General features: G+C 41.8%; 1 protein-coding gene across 1 annotated transcript; it reads right to left on the reverse strand.

Annotated features, from left to right (window-relative positions):
* Positions 1-1763: 1763 nt before the first annotated feature.
* FDX1 (ferredoxin 1) lies at positions 1764-18493 on the reverse strand. Its single transcript, XM_055802536.1, has 4 exons — positions 18101-18493; positions 11391-11515; positions 8464-8593; positions 1764-4330 (listed from the first exon to the last, which is right to left on the reverse strand). Exons 1-4 carry the CDS (start codon positions 18259-18261, stop codon positions 4216-4218), a joined length of 531 nt encoding a protein of 176 aa, XP_055658511.1. The 5' UTR covers positions 18262-18493; the 3' UTR covers positions 1764-4215.
* Positions 18494-19127: the final 634 nt, after the last annotated feature.

A 19127-nucleotide genomic window follows, 5' to 3' on the forward strand; every position in this document is an offset into this window, starting at 1 on the left:
TATGAGATGTACCCCGGCGCCTGTTTGGGGAAGCAAGTGCTGTGCTGTGGAAGGGGTCAGGCATAAAGGGGATGCCGCCAGCCAGACCGAGGTAGCACCACTCACGGAAGCACATGGTGCTAAACAGGGCTCAAAACGTTTCTGCTGCTGGGCTGAGGTCAAGGGAGCTTCCAGAACTGTGGAGGGGGACCCCAGAGGTTTTTCTCCGAGCACAATGGGGCCACAGCTTTAGGTGAAGAGTTTGCTCCGGTTGCAAATGCTAAATCACTGCTGGCCAGAAGTTACTTTTAAGGCGTTTTTAAATTTGGAACAGGTCACCAAAAAAAAAAAAAAATTAACTTCATAAAAAAAGAAGTGGTGGTGAGTAGATTAGAAATGAAATCTCAGGGTTACTCGTAACACCTGTTGGTTTATGTACAGACTGTGCAGCTTCTACTGTCCTGGCAGCGCAACAGGGAGAGAAAGAGGACAGAGGCACTCCAGCCCGCAGCAGCTGCACGCACACCTACACGGCCACCCACAGTGGCAACAGCCCCCCCAGGCGCAGGAAATCCCTGTTCCCCTTCCACATCTTTTCAGATCATTTGAGGAAGAATCACCTACAGCAGCCGCAGCCTCTTCCCAAACCTTTTCTGTTTGATAGCTCAGTGACTCAGCTCGAGCATTACTGGAGATTTATTTCTCCTTTTTCCTCCCGAGAAATAAGGATTTTTTTTTTTCTTTTTTTCTGTATACCATGTTACCCTCTGTGAGGGCAAAAGGAAGTCAGGCTGTAGGGAATGTCCATGCCTTAGCCCAGACCTGTAAGCAGGGGAAGCACTGCCACTTTCACTGCAGCCGTTTATGGACATGGCCTTTTCAGCTTGCCTCCAGATGGGATGTGAATTAAGTTGGGACACAACTGCTTTAAATCTTTTGGAGCCCTGTAGTCAAAACTGGGGAACTTCGGATTCAGGTTGTTTTCTGCCCAAGAAGTAACAAACTGCCTGGAGAACTTCCCTTCTCCTCTCCCCAGTGACAGCTCGCACTCCAGTGATGGCCATTTCCCCCAGCAGAACGAGATGTAGCCATGTGGGAGCACGAGGCACCTCCTTTCCCCTTCAGACACCACACAAACACAGAACATGACAGAAACAGGGGGGACTGCAACCTCCTGTGGTCAGCTTCCCTGCCCAGAACAGAAGCCAACAGGATCCCAAACCCAACGCAGTTAAGGGGGTGGAGGGAAGGGACGTGACCTAGAGCCACAGACATGCTCCCCCCCACTCTCAAAGAGAGGAAGCCTTTCCTTTCACCAGAGGATGGTTTTCTCCTGCCTTCCTCACAAAACCAAGGAAATCCAAAGCACCGTTCCACCCCCAAGAATCAGAAGGCAGCACCCCCCACCCCCCCCAGTGCTTGTGAATTAAAAGCACGTGCCTGCCCCACACTGTGAGCACATGCCGTGAACTGAAGTTTAAAACCACAGGGAACAAAGTCAGTTGTGATTTTCTTCTCATTTTTGAGGGGTGAGAGACAGAAGATACTTTACCAGAGAAAGGAAATGCTTTTAGAAAGCAGGTTACCTGTAATCTTTATTTGGACAAGGAAGTAAATACACATTTAACTAGGTTTGATGTTTTAATTGTGTGCCATTGCACAACAGTTCATACTTACACTTGAACGTGTATCATTAACTGTTAAGTTCCATTTCACACCCAGAAATACACTCACTGCTTAGAGAAAAAGGGAAGAAAAATCAATACAAACAAGGTGTGTCAAAGTGATATAAAACAAGATTTATTTGCAAATGATTTTGACAACAAGGAAGCAAGTATCTCCGAGCTGTGTATTTCAGGGATTACACATCAGTTCCTTTGCCTTCTGAGATTTCCATTTGCATGCAATATGGGATACCTCTAGGATTCAAAATGAACTTTGAAGTGTCCTTTTTTGCCTTGCTGTGCTAAGTAATTCCTTCCACAGGCACACTACAGGAGAGTCAAAGTCTTTGTAATGAGCAGCTGTCACAGGAAGTGCTCAATGAAACCTTGGCTTAGAAAGAAAACTGTCGCAAGAGCCGTTTCACATTTGTTTAACACAGTGTTAAGTGCTTCAAGATTCCCCCAAGGAGAAGTGCCTGGTGCTGTACGTAAAACAAAAAAAAAAAACAATAGCCAGACCCAAACCAAAATCCAAGAAACCCCCGAAACCCAAACACCAACATCCACCCCTAAACCCAACAGCTATACCGAAACCTCAGATTTCTTTCCAATGTAAGAATGCACAGTACATCTGGTTATAACCTGAGTTCCCTCTCTTGGAAGCTAAAGAGCTGTATCTCATGTTAAAAAAAAAAAAAAAAGTTCAAGATTTAGTAATAATTACTATATACAGATGAATTCAGGACAAAGGCAATGCAAAGTGAGAACTGATTTACCTTAGTGCCTGATTGTGGGAGGGTAACCTCTAAATTATGGTTAGTCACAGCAGTTGAAGAGAAAGCAGCATCTTCAGAACATTTCTTCAATTTATTTCCACCCTTCTACCCAGCATCGCTCTTTGTCTTTCAAAAGGCCAGGAAATTTCAACTCTGAAGTCATATTTTGAGTTAGATGAGATAGGAAATGTATTCTGAAAGCCTTGTATGATTAAGTTCTCAGCAGACCGCATTAAGCATGTCTTGGTTTAGGGGAAAGTCCAAAGGGAACACCAGGAAACAAAGTAATAGCTACTCAAGATGGGAAATGAAAGAATCTGAACCAGATCTACTTTCAATACAGTTCTAGAAAACATTTCTTTTTATAACAAAGAAGGACTTATTTTTTCTCCTCTTCATGAAGCTCAGAATAATCCAAATATCAACACCAGAAAAATATTATTTTTCCCTCCTCTCCATAAATACAATAATGCAAGGAAAGATGTCTAGATGTTATTGTCATCAGTTCAAATAAGGCATTAATGAATGAATTAGATCATCCAAATGTAAATAAACATATTTATATATATATATTTATCTATAAAAATACACCAAAAAATTAAAATAACTTTATAAGGGTAACAATTATTGTGTTGGTGACGACCATTTCATTTAAGTATTTAGGCAACAAAAACTGGAGAGAATAATAGGAAGTCTTAGCAATATTATTTTATTTTGGTCTACTTCAGAAAGATTAAAACAAGATCCAGCTGAAAGCTCTTCATCATCAGCCCACACACTATGCCACCATGGAGGTCTCCCTACATCTTCTGGGGAACCTAGTCCATCTTTATGGAATAACTATACTTGATCATTTCACATCAACTGTTACTGAAATGATCCTCAGAGCAAGGCCCAGAATCTGCAAATCTCTTTAAGCTGAATACCCTAGCTAACACCAGACTGCCTCCTGAACAAGCTCAGAACTCAAAATGCAATAAAGATTTCAGAACAAATGTTGTATTGGCAAACACTGCCTTCTTCAATCCCAACTCGGCCATCTCCAGAGAATGCCAATAATTCACAATTACCTCCAGTGGTTATGTTCTCCCATTAGACAGCTCCAAGGCTTTACTCTTCTAAGTCATGCGTATCCCCAAATTTGTAGTGTAGTCAAACAAATACAGTTGAGGTTTTTTGACTTCTGATTTGGGCAACAGAGGTGCACTGCAGCAATTAAGCTGCAGGTGCCAACATTCCCATTTGGCCCCTAGATTTCATGGTTTTAATGGTATTTTTGCAAGACAAAAGTGGCTACATCTCATTAAGATTCCAAAGTTTGTAAAATCCCTACCCTGAAAACCCAGTTTTTGCTGAGAAAGTATCATATTTACTAAGAGCGTGAATTAGCTCCAAGCACACCATGTTTAATGACAACACTTTAAAAAGACCCCACGCACTCTTGTTCTCTTACATATCCAGGTCTGAAACAGAGAAATGCCATGGGGTTTTTAGGAGAAGTCTTGTAGAAGTGATCCAGTTTTCAAACATCGTTAAAGGTTTTGGCATAACATTATATGAAATCTGTAATGCAGTTGCTAACATTTATAATCCAGTAATCATTTATAAGAAGTATTATTGCATTTTAAGCGTAAAAATATAGGAGGTTCTATAAAGAAAATTAAAATAGCATTAATCTAATATTGATAGTCATATAAAATAACTCACAATTATGTAAGTTTCCATATTTAATTATACATTTAAAAATAAGTTATAAAAATAATTAAGCTTCTTTAAAACCCCTAAGATGTTTTCTTTTAGGAGTTTTTACTCATATCTACTGATTGTCTAGCATCGGCAACAGCTTCTGGTACTCGAACAGTCATATTATCCATCGATTTCTTCAAGCAAATTTGGCAGCCTAAACGTGATCTGTAGGGAAATACGACATTGTCGTTAGTTTTAGCCAATCATATCTAACAGCATTTACCCCCTTATGCCTCCAACATTCAGCCATCCTGAACGTATTATGATCTAGAAACAGCCACTCTTGTACATGGTCTTAATCAAGATCAGTAGTGAACTGCATGCATCAATGCAAAGATATACGTGGCAATAATAATGATTTACATTAAATAACAGAGTTCATTGCTATCATCATTAAATAACAAGTACGTTGGAAAGGTATACACTGAGTACTTCCTATTGCTGAGACAACATATAGTAAGGGTGACCCTTCCACTTTCAATGGGTCACCAATAGTTAGGTCAAGTGCAGCGAGTGACATTTGATCTCCCAAAGGACATTTGGCATCTCTGAAGAGATGAAGGCAATGAATTTGAGTGAAAGCCTCATAAAAAGCATAACCTATCCTATCCAGGGTCCAATGTCTTCAAACTAAACAACTCCAGATTGAGTCATTAAGACAGAAAAATAAGAGTGAAAAGACAAGAAACATAGAAAAGAGAAGGCTAAAATACTCATGGCACCTGAGGAGATGTAATCCTTCACTTTTCTACCTATCATTTATTCAACATGAAAAAATGTTGTATGTAAGCAACTAAAATCAAAATATTTAATACCACAACAAAATTCTGCAGACATTATAAGCCACTTTTATTACTGAGATATCTTTAATTCAGTGTCTATGCCTTGGTACTGAAGTACAGAATACTTAAAACATTGGCAAGGACGGGCAATATCCTGTAGCACTAGTTGAAGGATTTAATCAGTACAGGAATGTTGGCAGAGATATTATTAAAAAATGGTACTACATTAACATCTACACAGAACTCTTTCAAGCATGTAGTGATCAATTAAAGCCCCCAATTCAGTACTATACCCAAAAGTAACACTTTATGTAAGTGACTGTATACCACAAATTACTGGATTGTCCATATTAATACATACATTAACCAGAAGATTTAATCTCATTAATATGTACCCATAAAAATAGCTTTAGAAATGGAATCTTATAGATATGACTTCTGGTATTTATATGCAGCATTGCTCATACGGCTTAATTTTACTAAAGTATGTTTTTTCACTACAGACCAATGCTGACTGCATACATACTCTGTAGCGTGGCAATGGATTCACTTCATGTGAAATCACACTGCCCTTTGTTTTGAGACTGCTACACAGCAGTACAAAAACCTAGGCAGCACTAAATAACACTGTGAGAAACAAACTACCTTCTCCTATTCAAATTCTTCCACAGCATTTACAGTTTTAGAGATATTTAACCAGATTCCTCCACCCCTTAAAGGTGAAGAAGCTTGGACCCCGAAAAAGATCATTTAGTCAATCCCCGCAAGCAAGCTATTTTTTTTTAAAACCAATTACTTATCCTTTACAGGGTCTCCACTCTTATCCCACTGCAACACAAAACTTAGTAAAGGATTTAAGTACGCTACATGAACTGTAATATTTTCTTCATACTCAGTGACTCAACTGAAGAATTCCCGTACCTGTTACATCCCTCTACAAAAGCTCTGTTGAATTCTTTGCTTACCATCATGTAGTACAAACTATAAAAAAGCAGCAGCCCACAGACACACGATTAACATGTCCAGTATGCAATCAGACTCACTGTTCTTCAGTTCCGATGATCTCATTTTAAAAGTTGGGGTGCTACCGTCCATTCCTTGGATGTGGAAGCAGTTTTAAACCAACTAATTAAGCCGTACAGACAGTAGTTGAGAAGTGTCATAGCTCCTGTAGAACGCCTGGGTGAATGCTACCTAGTCATCACCATTTGTCACTACCCATTTTACTTATTTGCTGTAATATTAATTCTATGGACTCATCCAGTTTGAGACAGACACTCCAAGAAGCCCTCTGCAAAGGAATCTTCCAGTGCACAGACATGGCGTAACATCTCTGGAAACAGCAATGCAAAAGAAACTTGACTTTTTATGTTATCTTTTTATATTTTAAGTGCACCTTCTACATCACCCACAGGCTCTTCACGCAGACAAGCTTCCTGCTTCTGATAGGTTAGAAACAAAAATATTTTTCTACTTTTTAGCAAGCTGTTTCTCTGCATATTTTTTTTCCTTCGGTATTCTCTTTAAACATTTAACTTGCCAGGGCTTGCCTCTCCCCTATCTTACTACTTTTAATAATCCCTACTGTTCCACAGTTTGTCAAAACAATTTCATTTTAACCTTTCTAATTAGTCCTTGATTTACAAAAAAAAAAAAAAAGCTCTCATGGCAGCTGCTAGCTGAAGCTTTCCCAAATACAGTCACTGACAAGAAAAAGCTTTTATCCTTACACTTATGATAGAGCATAGTAGTGCATCTCCATTACACAAGTTTGTATTAGCACATGAGACCAGGTAAACTCTGGCAAGTATCAGTCACTCAAAACTCCACCTTCCAGAAGTCATCCTCTCACACATATAAAAGATCCCTGGCCATAGGAAGAACACATCATGTTAGGAAAACCTGACAGCAGTACAAGTGTTTTCAGAGGGCCTAAAACTTAAATTCAGTTTGAAGAACTCTAGGAGAACATAGAAATATTTAAACAGAAAGCTCTGGCTTTCTACTGTTTGTCAGTAAAAGCTCCTTGCTTTAAATCTTTAATTAAAAGACAGCCAAAGAAAAAAATTTATTAGATCACTGGCCTCCAGAGCTATTTAGGATTTGGTTTGGCCCAGAATCTAAAAGGTTACTTTTAGAATTATGGTAGATGGTAAGAGTGAAGTAAACTCACCCTTAATAGGCTTATGATTTTTTTCAAAATTGAAAATGATTTTTGGGGAGACAGGAAAAAGGATAAAACAAAAGAAGCTAAAAAAAGTTTATCATAGCTTGACTTCTTTGCCTTTACAACCTCTCAGTTCAGCCAAATCTTAACTTTCTGAGAAAGTGTACTGTCACATAGAAACAATTACTATGGGATTCCCATTACTGATACAAGGAGATAAATGAGTTAACTCAGTAATTCTTCACACAGACATAAAAACTCAATGCTATATAGGCCAGGTATAAAGCCCTCCGACATCACTGGAAAAATTCTGCAAGAACAACTGGAACAAGCAGTTACCTTGAAGCGTGACAGAAAGGGCTTATGAAACCTTGTAAGGTGGAGCTGTCTACTGTTCATACAGGTATGTTCTATGATACAGGCTACATGTACACCAGCAAGTAGCGCAGCCCACTAGGAATGAGCCTGCGATGAAGATGCGATACCCTAATGACACAGTACATGATGGTGGGAGAGATGTAGAAAAGAGGGTTACTTCAGAATACCACTAGTCTGATCCTACGCACTGAAATGCCCATTAGCAGTCAGGGCACATTTTGGGATTAGTTTCACCCAAAGGGGAATCTGGCTTGTGTGCACCAAGAGCACTCTGACACGAGTCAAAGCATGACAAGCGGGGACACTGCCATGCAGACACTGTTTATCCTAGAGAAGGCTCAGGGTGAAGATCTTATCAAAGTACATAAACAACAGTGGAGTCTCCATCTCTGGAGATACTCAAAAGCTAACTGGACATGGTCCTGGGCATTGGCTCTAGGTGGCCCTGTTTGAGCAGGGGGTTGCACCAGAACACCTCAAGAAGTCCCCTCCAACCTCAGCCCTTCTGCGATTCTGCAAAAAGATCTGACCAAAACTAAAATACCAGTGTAAACACATTCATAAAATACATTAACTAGCTACAGGCTAAGAAAGACAGAAAAGAGAAGGGAAACAAGAACATAAAAATTCACACACATGACAGCAGCAACAAAGTTTTTGTTGAAGGAAGTGGGTTTTTGGTCTTTTTTTCAGCATCTGACACTTCCACATCAGACACCTCTGAAGAGCAAGTACTGGTAACTGCCACTCTTCAGTTACAAAAACTGAAGTTACTACTTCTACTACTACTACTACTACCATCTTTTTAACATGAATTTGGATAAACAATATTTAAATTTGACAGTCCCATTTGTGTAACAGAATTCAGCTATTCATTAAAAGCCCATTAAGGCATTTAAGAATACTGGACTGCCCCATCTGCAAACTCATCTTTCCATTCTTTGATGTACTGAAGTGTTATGCTGCCTTACGTTTCTGTGAGGCCGTATGCCAGGTCCAGCATGTCCATCTCTTCATCAGTAATTGCATCTAGTTTCTCAAATATGTGGTCTTCAAAGATTAAATGGCAAGTTGAACAGGCTAGCGTTCCTTCGCATGCACCTAAAGAAAAAAAAAATTCAAGATAACAGAAAATCCAAGTTTCAAATTATAGCACAATTTCAGAAGAAACCTTTCATATGTCTCATACAAGAAGTATCTCTGTTGATTAATAAAATTAATGTTTCATATATTCCCACATTCATGTATCTACTCTGCATTCAACTGCCAATGGTATTTCTACAGTCCCTACAACATTAAGATTTACTTGAATGCTGTAGTTAATTAAAATACTTAACTAATTCTCTTTCTACCATTTAAAGAGAGAAAAGTTTTCTACTGTAAGAATGCAAAAGAGCAAACAATGCTGCTATCAACCAGCTCTTCTTAATTTATTTCCAAGGTTGATTCTTCTATCCTTCTCTTTCCCATCATTTTGGGGCTTCCTCAAAAAGTTCAACAGAGGACACTTGCTATACAAAAAATCCCCCCGATGTACAGAAAGGAGGGATTTTTGTACTTGTTATTTTTTCTCATTCAACAGAACACAAATTCACAGCAACACAAGTAGTCAGGCATCAGCAGAGATCGTTTTCTCTGTGTCAGAGGCCTACATGTATTACTAGGTAATGCAGCCCAAGCCAAGGATCTAGGAATTTGCTATGGTTGAACAGAATAAGCATCAACTACACCTGCTTGCTAGAGCAATCAAGTCATCACAGAACAGTGAAAGTTTGAACACTAACAAATTTGTCTCTGCCACTGTATAGGGCTAGCACACAGTTCTCCCCTTTGCTGAAAAACAAACATGCAATTTCAAAAGGAGGAGAAAGCTGAACTCTTCATACTTGCGTAGAGACTGAAGTTGGGGGACACAAACCCCCACCTCTGACTTAAACTGGTAAAAGAGAAGCAGGTAGTACTCTTGATTTTGCTTTCCCTGGAAATGAGTAAATAAGTGAAACTTGGCTAATGTATCACGACTACACCACCTCTGTACCCATACAGAAACAAAGGGAAGCAAGGCTGTGAGTATAACCACTGCTATGAAAAGCAGTGGGATTCACCATCAGACCACAAGAACCACACAGAAAGTACCACGCTGTTACATATAGTAACGGTATCAACAGCATATATTCAAAGTGAGCATGACACTGTACTAGAAGACTTGAAATATATCATGTATTCAAGTACCTACAAATGCATGTGAAAAAGTTGAGTTTAAATAAAGTGTCAAATAATGTAAAGTTTGTCATTCAGCAGTTTAAGTGTTTTAATGTTGGCGGAGGTGAGGGAGAAAGGAGGGGAAGAAAGAACACTAATCAATCTATTTGAATAGTGAAAGGTCTTTCTGCAACTACAAAGCCAGGAGCAGCAAACAAATCGAGTGCAGCTGAATCAGTCAAAAGTTTTCGAAGTCCTTATAAAGATTATTATTACTGCACTTGGGATGCCCCCTAGTGACAGAAGTGAACAGGTAAGATATACATTTTTCCCCTCACTTTTTTCTAAACACAGAACATGCATTTTTACATTACTTATTTCTCTGCCCTCGTATGATGTTTCATTAACAAATGATTATTGAAATGGGACTAGCATATTACAATTGAAGATTGTTAGAGTATTTCCAATTTTTAGTTTGGCTTCTGTTTAACAGCATTATCTGTTATTTCCCGCCCCCACCCTTACCACAGTGCTTTAACATGGCTGATGCTTACACAAACTAAGAGAATATTTACTGTAGAATATAAGCAGACTAGCCATATTTAATAAGTGACACAGAGCTAGTTACCCCAACCCGTAATGCAAAAGATTTTTTAAGAGCTAATTCTTCTTCCCCAGATGTATGCAAATCTAGACATAAGAGTGGTCTCAGACATAAGTCTGAGATTTAAAACCTTATCAAGGATTTTATTCTAGCAGTGAAATTTATTTGCACTTAAATAAAACACACCTCAGATTTCCAACAGTGCTATACTACCCTACTTTCCCGCCCCTCCCCCCGCCCTCCCGGCTAATTGCTCCAGGCTATGCGCATGCACTCATGCAAACTGTACTTTCACTTCCTGCTTTATTTTGTACTATTAATTCTTAAGCTAACGTTCACATAAATACTGGTCTGGAGGTATTTAATCGCCATTAACAAACATCCCTGCTTTGCACGGGCAGAATTCTACAACTTCAATGGAACTAAGTACAGAAAGTGCAAAAGCTTGAAGGAATACAGAGGTGTTGTAACTTCCTCCCATTTTGATTTTAAGCAGAACTTGCACCGAGTTAGAATTTCACCAGGGCACTGGTCTCCTTTACCCTAGTCTTAGTAAGAATTAAAATTCTCGCTCTTCCCTTCCAACCAACATGGATTTGGTTGTTTCTTTCACTTAGCACACAAATACTACATCAATTTGTGCTACAAAAAGCCCAACAATGAACTGAGACAGCATAGCAACACCGACGTAACCAGACACCGTTAAAAACACACCAGTTTTGTGTTGTCTCCAGAACCTTTCAGCTCACAAGAGTCTGCAGGTGGCATCTTTCAGACTCCACCTTGACAGCACTCTGTCCACATTCCCCTCCTTGAACATTCAAGCAAGGCTCACCCCAAATATTTTTTTGGTACTTAACCCAAAATATTCTATGCACCTGCAGGAAAGAACAAATGGGGAGAAAATCCAAATAAAGTACAGCTAGGTTTTATAAATAAATTCATAAGTAAATATTCATTTATAGTTGGGCTGAATGATCTTAAGGGTCTTTTCCAACCTAAATGATTCTACAATTCTATTAATATTTATAAATAAACTGGTAACATAACGATGTCTAGACACTGAATAGAGTATTCAGTGAATCTACTTACCAAAACCGTCTATGTCTAGATTATTATCAACAACAACATCCAACAGTGAATCCCCAGGTTTTCCCTTGGCTGTTAATTTGTCACCATCACGATTTATGAAATGAACAGTTATTTTATCTTCTGAGCTGAAAAAGAAAAGTATGTAATGGAATTAAAGAAAGAATTATACAATTTTTTAGCTCTTTAACATTGACTGAATACTATTAAAGCAGTAATCAACTCTAGCAGCACAGAGACCTAACTGACTGGCTTTTAAAAGCTGTAACAGGTACAGCCATTTATTGCTGTACATTGAACAAAGGCCATGAAAAATAAGAAGAAAAACTTGGTTTGTGTTTTGTCACTAGGAACTATACAGAATCCTGATGTTTTACCTTTCACCAAGTCAGAGCTATCAGAGCTATTTTATTTTAGGCACAATAGTCGTACTTTTATCAAAGCAAAGAGCTTATGTAAAATGCTTCTCTCCACAGCTTTCTGTGGACCTCTGCTTTGGATTTATGAAATTTTAATTGTTCTCATCATTAACATTTAGGATGAATTTTAAATTTTCCCATTCCTGCTTAAAGTCCAAGACATTTTACTTTTTAGTTCAAAATTTGATTCTCCTCTCCTCCCAAACATGGAAATACTCCAAAAGCAGAATGCTTTTATTGACCACAGGTTCTCTTAGGATTTCACCTTGTAAATACCAATTCCAGTGAAGTTCAAAGTTTGGACATTGCCTTCAAAGAAAGGTGGCTTTGTATTTTCCTGCTTTGCTTTTCAGGCAATTAATATTTATTTAAGAAAGAAATCTCTCGCAGTCTGCATATACGTTTAAGACTAAAGCTTTTAATATGCACAAAACCCCAAGATTCTTTTTGTGTTCCATATTATGTTATTTGACATGCAAATTAAAGGAAAGCTTTTAATATACTAACAAATAAAATACAGTTTGTTTGCTTCTAAACAGACTATTTTCTTTCCTACAGAAAGTGAGCAAAACAAAAAAAACTTGTTGGATGGACAGCAAAAAATCCTACCAAGCGATAACAGATACAAATAGAACAACTGAAAGCTAATGCAAAAATGTGTTTCAATGTGAAATCCACGTTTAAGAACAGCATGCTTAATATTACTTCTGATCTTTTTTAGTAACTGTGGGCTTTGGGTGATCTATCATATGGAAAACACACACGCTTGAAAAATCAAGTTGCCCCTAGGAAAACTTAACTGTAGAGCTGAATATTAAAGCAAAAATTTAAAAATAGCCATAATGAAGCATCAGTGAACAGATTATTTTTTGAACTGGTAAAAGAAAAGGTGTTTTTAGCAATCTAAGCCCTAGCTTGTTTTTCAAAACAACAAATGTTTGTTGCTCTAGACTTAATACACTTGCCGCAACTGTAAGCTCAGTTGGCAGCAGTATGCACCGTGATTCACTATGATGTCATGTTCAGTTCTTGTCGTATCATCCCTCAGTCCATTCTCCAGAAGGAGAACACAAGCTACTATTAACTACAAATTCATTCCAAAATTATAATCGATAATGAAGGATTGACCTTGCTGAGCTGCAGAATGCAACTGAAGTGTGCACTATAATAAAATGCAGGTATCTTAAGATATATCTTCACAAAATGCAATCAGTGTTGCACAGTCACCCATGATATCAAAGAACCACCTCAAGCAAACTGTTCTGTGAGGGTTTAAGTTACCAGTTTGCTTTTCGTTTTGCTCCTTTGCTGTGCTAACAATTCTCACAGCACAACCAAGGAAACAAGAACCCACTTCTTAAACATACTAGCACAAAGTTCACCACCTCCATTGGTAGTTTAAGACTTGCAATCTAAACCCATCATCTGGAAAGGTATAAAGTCACATTCTGACAGCCAAAGTAAACCACTACCGCGTAATGTTAAACTGGTTGACAAAGCCCTTCCAGAGCTCACGGAAATACACTCTCATTTACAGAAATACTTCTGTCAACACAACCCTGACAGGACACACAATGCAAGATGTACTTACACTTAGGGGCATCCTCTGCCCACAGCAGAGACTTGGCAAGTACTAAGTATTTCTTCCAATATCCGAAACATACCCCCATCCACTATTACAGGATGAGGTGATCACAAGTAACATGGACCAAACAGCAAGATTGGAACCTTTGTAACAGACAAGTCAATCTCACTCCCAGTTTTCAAAACACACCTGAAACGTGTCTTCACCTGTGATTACACTTTCATCTGGCATAATACCACAGTGTCACAAGAAGAATGGTCCTGCCCTCCCTGCTTTGTTCCTTTCACCCCCAGAAACAAAACTGGCCCAAACACAACCTTCACAGGTCAATGTCCATACAAATGTCTGAACCAGCACACAGTCAGATCTGCCACTTAGGTGGCATTTACATCAACTTACCGCCATTGTGTTACTTCAACTTTGTGATGTAATAACACAATCTAAGCTTAATGATCAGCTAAACCTGATCTCTTTAATATAAAAAAGAAAAGTGGGTTTGGGTGGTCCTCACTCCAAACTGCCCTGCCATCATCCTTACACCTGTACTACAGCAAGTCAACTCATTTTGCTAATCTGGCTGAAAATCAACCATAGTAACACAGTAGCCCCAGCTGAACCAGCAAGCAAAACTGACAGAAGCGCCACTGCCCACAACAAAAATGAGTAAACAGGAATGAGATCCTCTTCTCAGCAGTAACAATCTTACATTAGCTTCAGCCAGTTGTGGAACTGCACCATGGCTGTGCACGCCTAACTGGTGTGGCATGCAGCAACAGGACAAACTAAAGTACCACCACTAAGTTAATGACTTTTGTTAAAAGATCACTAGAGTAACTAGTCTTTTCTACAGGATCTAATCCACCATGGTTGATAAATTTTAGTTTCACTTATTTGTAATAAACTTAGAGACAGCCTTCTTAAGTCTTCCAGTAGGATGTTTTTCTGCTATTGCCATCTTTACCACTCTTCATATAGCCAAAACGTGTAATTTTAAAAAAATCACTGAGGCTTTATTATGCATGAGCATGAGTGGTGAAAATACTTTCAGAAGTGTGTGTACATAATAATCAGACTAGTCAGACATTCAAAACACACAGTGCTGATCTTTTAAATGACTATGAGATATCATTAAAAAATAATAATCACACCTGCATGAAACAATATTTAGACTTCATAAATTTCAAGTAACATGGCTTTTGTCTACCCATACATTGTTTGCGTGAAGAAAAAAACCCTAACCAAACACTACCATACTGTGAACTAGTCACAGGCAACGCACATGAAACGTGCTAGGTCTATGCAAGTATAAATAGCCTCAGGATTATCAGGAATGCTGATTCTTCATTCTCCCATCCCTGCCTTTGCCTTCGGCAACTTGGGTGCCACAGCTGGAGCACCTGCCAGTGAAGACAACAAAAAATAACAACAAAAATAATTGAGCACCACAGCCTTCTCCACATGCTAGATAACCAGGTCTTCCGGAGAGGGCCTGCATTTTCCCTAGTCTTCCTTTTATCAGACATACCAATAGAAGCTTTTCTTCTTGCCATTGATGCTCCTGGCCAGATTTAATTATATCAGGGCTTTAGCCTGAACCCTGGCTGCTTGGACAATTTCTCAGCATCCGTTCCAGGATACCTGTCCTTGCTTCCACCCTCTGTAGGCTTCCTTTTTGTGTTTGAGTTTCTTCAGGAGCTCCTTGTTCATCCATGCCAGACTCCTGGTACTTCTGCCTGACGTGCTCTTTGTTGGGATGCCTCACTCCTGAGCTTGGAGGAGGTGATCCTTGAGTATCAACCAGCTTTCTTGGGCCCCTCTTCCCTACAAGGCTTTATCCCACGGTACTCCACCAAGCAGGTCCCTGAAGAGACCAAAGTGTGCTCTCCTGAAGTCCAGAGTAGCGAGCTTGCTGTGTGCCCTCCTTGCCACCCTAAGGATCTTGAACTCCACCATGTCATGGTCACTGCACCAAGGCTGCCCTTGAGCTTCGCACTGCCCACCGGGCCCTCCTTGTTGGTGAGAACAAAGTCCAGCATAGCACCTCTCCTTGTTGGTTCCTCTATCACTTGGAGAAAGAAGTTATTACCCACACATTCCAGAAACCTCCTGGATTACTTATGCCCTGCTGTGTGGTCCCTCCAAGAGATTATCCGGTCGCTGAAGAGCCCCATGAGAATCAGGGCTTGTGAACATGAGGCTGCTCCTGTCTGTCTATAGAGGGCCTCATCCACTCAGTCTTCTTGATTGGGTAGCCTGTAGCAGACCCTCACTATCATGTCACCTGTCCTTGCTCTCCCTTTAATCCTGACCCATGAGCTCTTGTTTGGCTCCTCATACATCCCGAGGTGGAACTCTGTGCACTCCAGCTGATCATCGACATAGAGGGTGACACCACCTCCTCATACTGCCTGTCCTTCCTAAAGAGCCTGTATCCTTACATTCCAACACTCAAGTCATAGGAGCCATCCCACCATGTCCCAGTGATGCCAGTAAGATCACAGCCCTGCTGCAGATGTGCACCCACCTCTTAATTCCTCTTATTACCCATGCTAAATGCATTGCACAGAGGCATTTAAGTTGGGCCTGCAATAAAGCTGGCTTACTGGCTGGCAATGGTAAATTTAACAGCCCCACCTAACTGTCGGAAGAGTTTCATGAATGAAACTATTATACAGGCCTCAAAATAAAGAGGTTAATCTGAACTAATCCTTAAAACATGTAGTAATTATGTTGTGCATCAAAAATATTGTACGGCTACCTACACAGGTATAAAAGAATTCTGAGATAACTACTATTCGCTATGAAATGAAAAGGAAGGATAATGGATAAAAATGGAGCAAGACAAAGAATGAAATGGAAATGAACACATAACACCTGATGCTTCACTGAAACACCTGGGAACCTCTGCTCACAAGAGTCACCTCAGGTAATGATTTTGTATAGCTAGGTCTTCATCCTCTAGACACAAATACAGCTGATTTTACATATACAAAGAGTGAAGCATCTTTTTATCTCTTTACACTGACTGTATATTTGAACAGCATAAAGTTCAAGAACTGGATCTCAAATAATACAACATCCAGAAATGGCAGGACTAGAGAAAATAACTTGCACATAAAAGGAGAGCACACTAATATAGATCATATAGAAAGAAGTGTTTTCTTTTTCTCCCAACTCATTTACTCATTCAGCCAAGCGATTACATGGAATATATAAACAATACATTTGAAATACTTGCTTAAGAGAGCTTTTTTTGCTGGTATGCTTGCGCAATGAATGTGAATAAATTCCAATCTGTATTCAGTCTGTTTGTTAAAGACCTGAGGGATTACTATTATGTAAGGAAAGGTTTTCCCTTTTTAGTATTCTTTTTCCTCCTATTTTTACCCTGTTCAATAATTTCAATAACTTTTAAAAAACTTGACAATATTTTACAATGGCATTTTTCTATTTTGAATTAAAAGCTGCGAATCAGGGACCTCAGTATAATTATCATCAGGGCACTCAGACTTATAAGACACTCAGCTGGGTCACTCAACTATCAACTGCCCCACCTCATACGGCAGTACTAGAATAAAAAGTTACTTTTAATATGGAAAGAGGCTATCTGCTAGAAGTAAGTAAAAGAGCACCTACAGGAATGTTTAAAAGCAAACTACTGAAACAGCTTTGATGGTGAGGGTGCTACCCAACCCTGTGGAAACAGGCTAGGCTATGCCCCTGATGTTGGGCAGCTGACTGTGGGTCCTGTTCTGAGTCAAAGAAACTTCTCTGGCAATCAAGTAAATTAGGCTTTTAGGACTTCTGTATATTAAATACAGACAGCTAACTGTAGGCTCTGACCTATCTTTAAATATACAAGCTGCAGGCCAGAAGGCCATGCATAAATACAGTCTTTGACTACATGCAGTAAGCTGCAAATCTATCGTTGTGGGCTGTGGAATATTAAATGTCTACAGGCATAATGCATTTTGCAACACCTACTCATACATAGTGGTGAAAAGAGGAGGTGTTCTGCACACTCAGACGCAGAAGAGCTCTTTAGTAATGAAAAACTATGCCAAAGGCAGAAGATATCTTTAGTATTGGGCTCTGATGGGTGCTGTACTTCCACCACAAGCCTAGCCAGTCACAGCCGTTTAGAAAACGAGTTTGAACACAGGAGCCCTAGTTTAGCTTTCCGTAACATTGTAAGCTCTTTCAGCGGGGCTCCAGGTCACATAGAGCGTGGTGGCTTAACCGCAACGTGCGGTCCCTCGGCCCGGGCCGACCCTCCGGCACCTCCAGCTAACAACCCCCGGCACGGCTCGGCCTACCCGCCGTGGGCGCCCGGTCGACACCCCGGGGGCAGCCCGCCGTCAGGCTCCCCCGCAGCGCGCTTCGGTGCCACCGCCACGGCGAGAGCCGGGGCGCGGAGGCGGCCGGGACCTGGCCCGAGGGGGCCAGGCGGCGGCGGGGCCGGGACGGCGGGGCCCTGCGGCCCACGACGCGGCGAGCGACCGGGGAAAGGTCACGCCGCGGCAGCACAGCTCGGCCGCCCCCACCCGGGCGGCCCGTGCCACAGACGGCCGCCGGCCGCCGGCCCCCGGTGCCCTCAGCACCGAGGCCCAGGCGGCGGCGCGGCGCGGCACGCACGGCACTGCCGCGGCGCGAAGGCGGCCGCCACCGTGAGGAGCCAACCCGGCGCCTCGCGGCTCCGGCCCTCTTACCTGAGCACCGCCCGGGCAGAGAGGCTGAACAGCCGGGCTGCCCTCACGGCAGCGCTACCGCAGCCCGGCCTCGTCCCGGCTGCCGGCGAGGCGGAGAAGAGCCAGCGGCGGGAGGAAGCGGCGGCAGCCCGCAGCAGCCGGGCCGGCCCCGGGGCAGCCATGGCGGCAGCAGGTCGGGAACGCTGGGCCTCCGCGCCGGCACCGCGGGAGGGCGGGGGCAAAGTCCCACCGCTTACGCCTCTGGCGCGAGCAGCGGCGATTCTCGCAGCTGCCTACGCAGCGCGCTTCCCGTCCCCCTTTGCGGGGAAAGAGCGGCGTTACGCAAAGTGCGCAGCGATGCGCTGAGGGAAGGGGCCGGGCCTTACGAACACCGCTCGCCCCAGGGGCCGCCTTTCCGTCAGCTTCCCTCTTACTCCCTCAGAGCGCGCTGCGGGCCGGTGGACGCTCTTTGGTTCCCAAATCCAACAGCTAGCCTTAGTCTTCCCGGGAGGGCGGTCCCGCGGAGCTCGGCCCCTTGCCGCCCTGCCTGGTTGGGTCTGTGAGGGATTTCTTGTCACAGCTTGGGCCAGGGCCAGGGCTTAGCGCTGCCTGGGCCCTGGCGGGGTCCCTGACACCGTGGAGGTGACACCCAAGGAGCTGTCACTACATCCCAGATGGCTCCTCCATCTCTGGGAGGCCAGGCCTGCGAGGGACTGGGCTCCCTGGCTGCAGGCAGGGCAAGAAACATGGCCCCAGGGAAGCAGAGCTGGCAGCTCGGGAGTCTCAGCTGTCCACCGGGCTGTCCAGGCAGGACCACTGAGAAATTCCCAGTTCCTCATTACTATTTCTTACAACAGAAGATCAGCTTCTAAAACCCAGGCATCAGCAAAGTGACAGCAGTGCTATCAGAGGTTTTAACAGGAGGTGAGCATTCATGGTGAATGGTTGAAATACCAGTACATGCAATAGGAAATTCTGAGATTTTCTGAGCAATTACAGACTGCACTTGTAGACTTAATTTGGCTCTCTGCAATGTACACGTTGCTCT

The sequence above is a fragment of the Falco peregrinus genome, chromosome 4, assembly GCF_023634155.1.
Source record: "Falco peregrinus isolate bFalPer1 chromosome 4, bFalPer1.pri, whole genome shotgun sequence".
Lineage (NCBI taxonomy): Eukaryota > Metazoa > Chordata > Aves > Falconiformes > Falconidae > Falco > Falco peregrinus.

Excerpts from the sequence above, each read along its gene's own strand:
- FDX1 (XM_055802536.1), bottom strand. The coding sequence starts at position 18,261 with ATGGCTGCCCCGGGGCCGGCCCGGCTGCTGCGGGCTGCCGCCGCTTCC. Across the intron at positions 11,516-18,100 it reads TCTGCCCGGGCGGTGCTCAG|CTCAGAAGATAAAATAACTG; the intron begins GTAAGAGGGCCG and ends TTTCTTTTTCAG. Across the intron at positions 4,331-8,463 it reads GCATACGGCCTCACAGAAAC|ATCACGTTTAGGCTGCCAAA; the intron begins GTAAGGCAGCAT and ends ATTTCCCTACAG.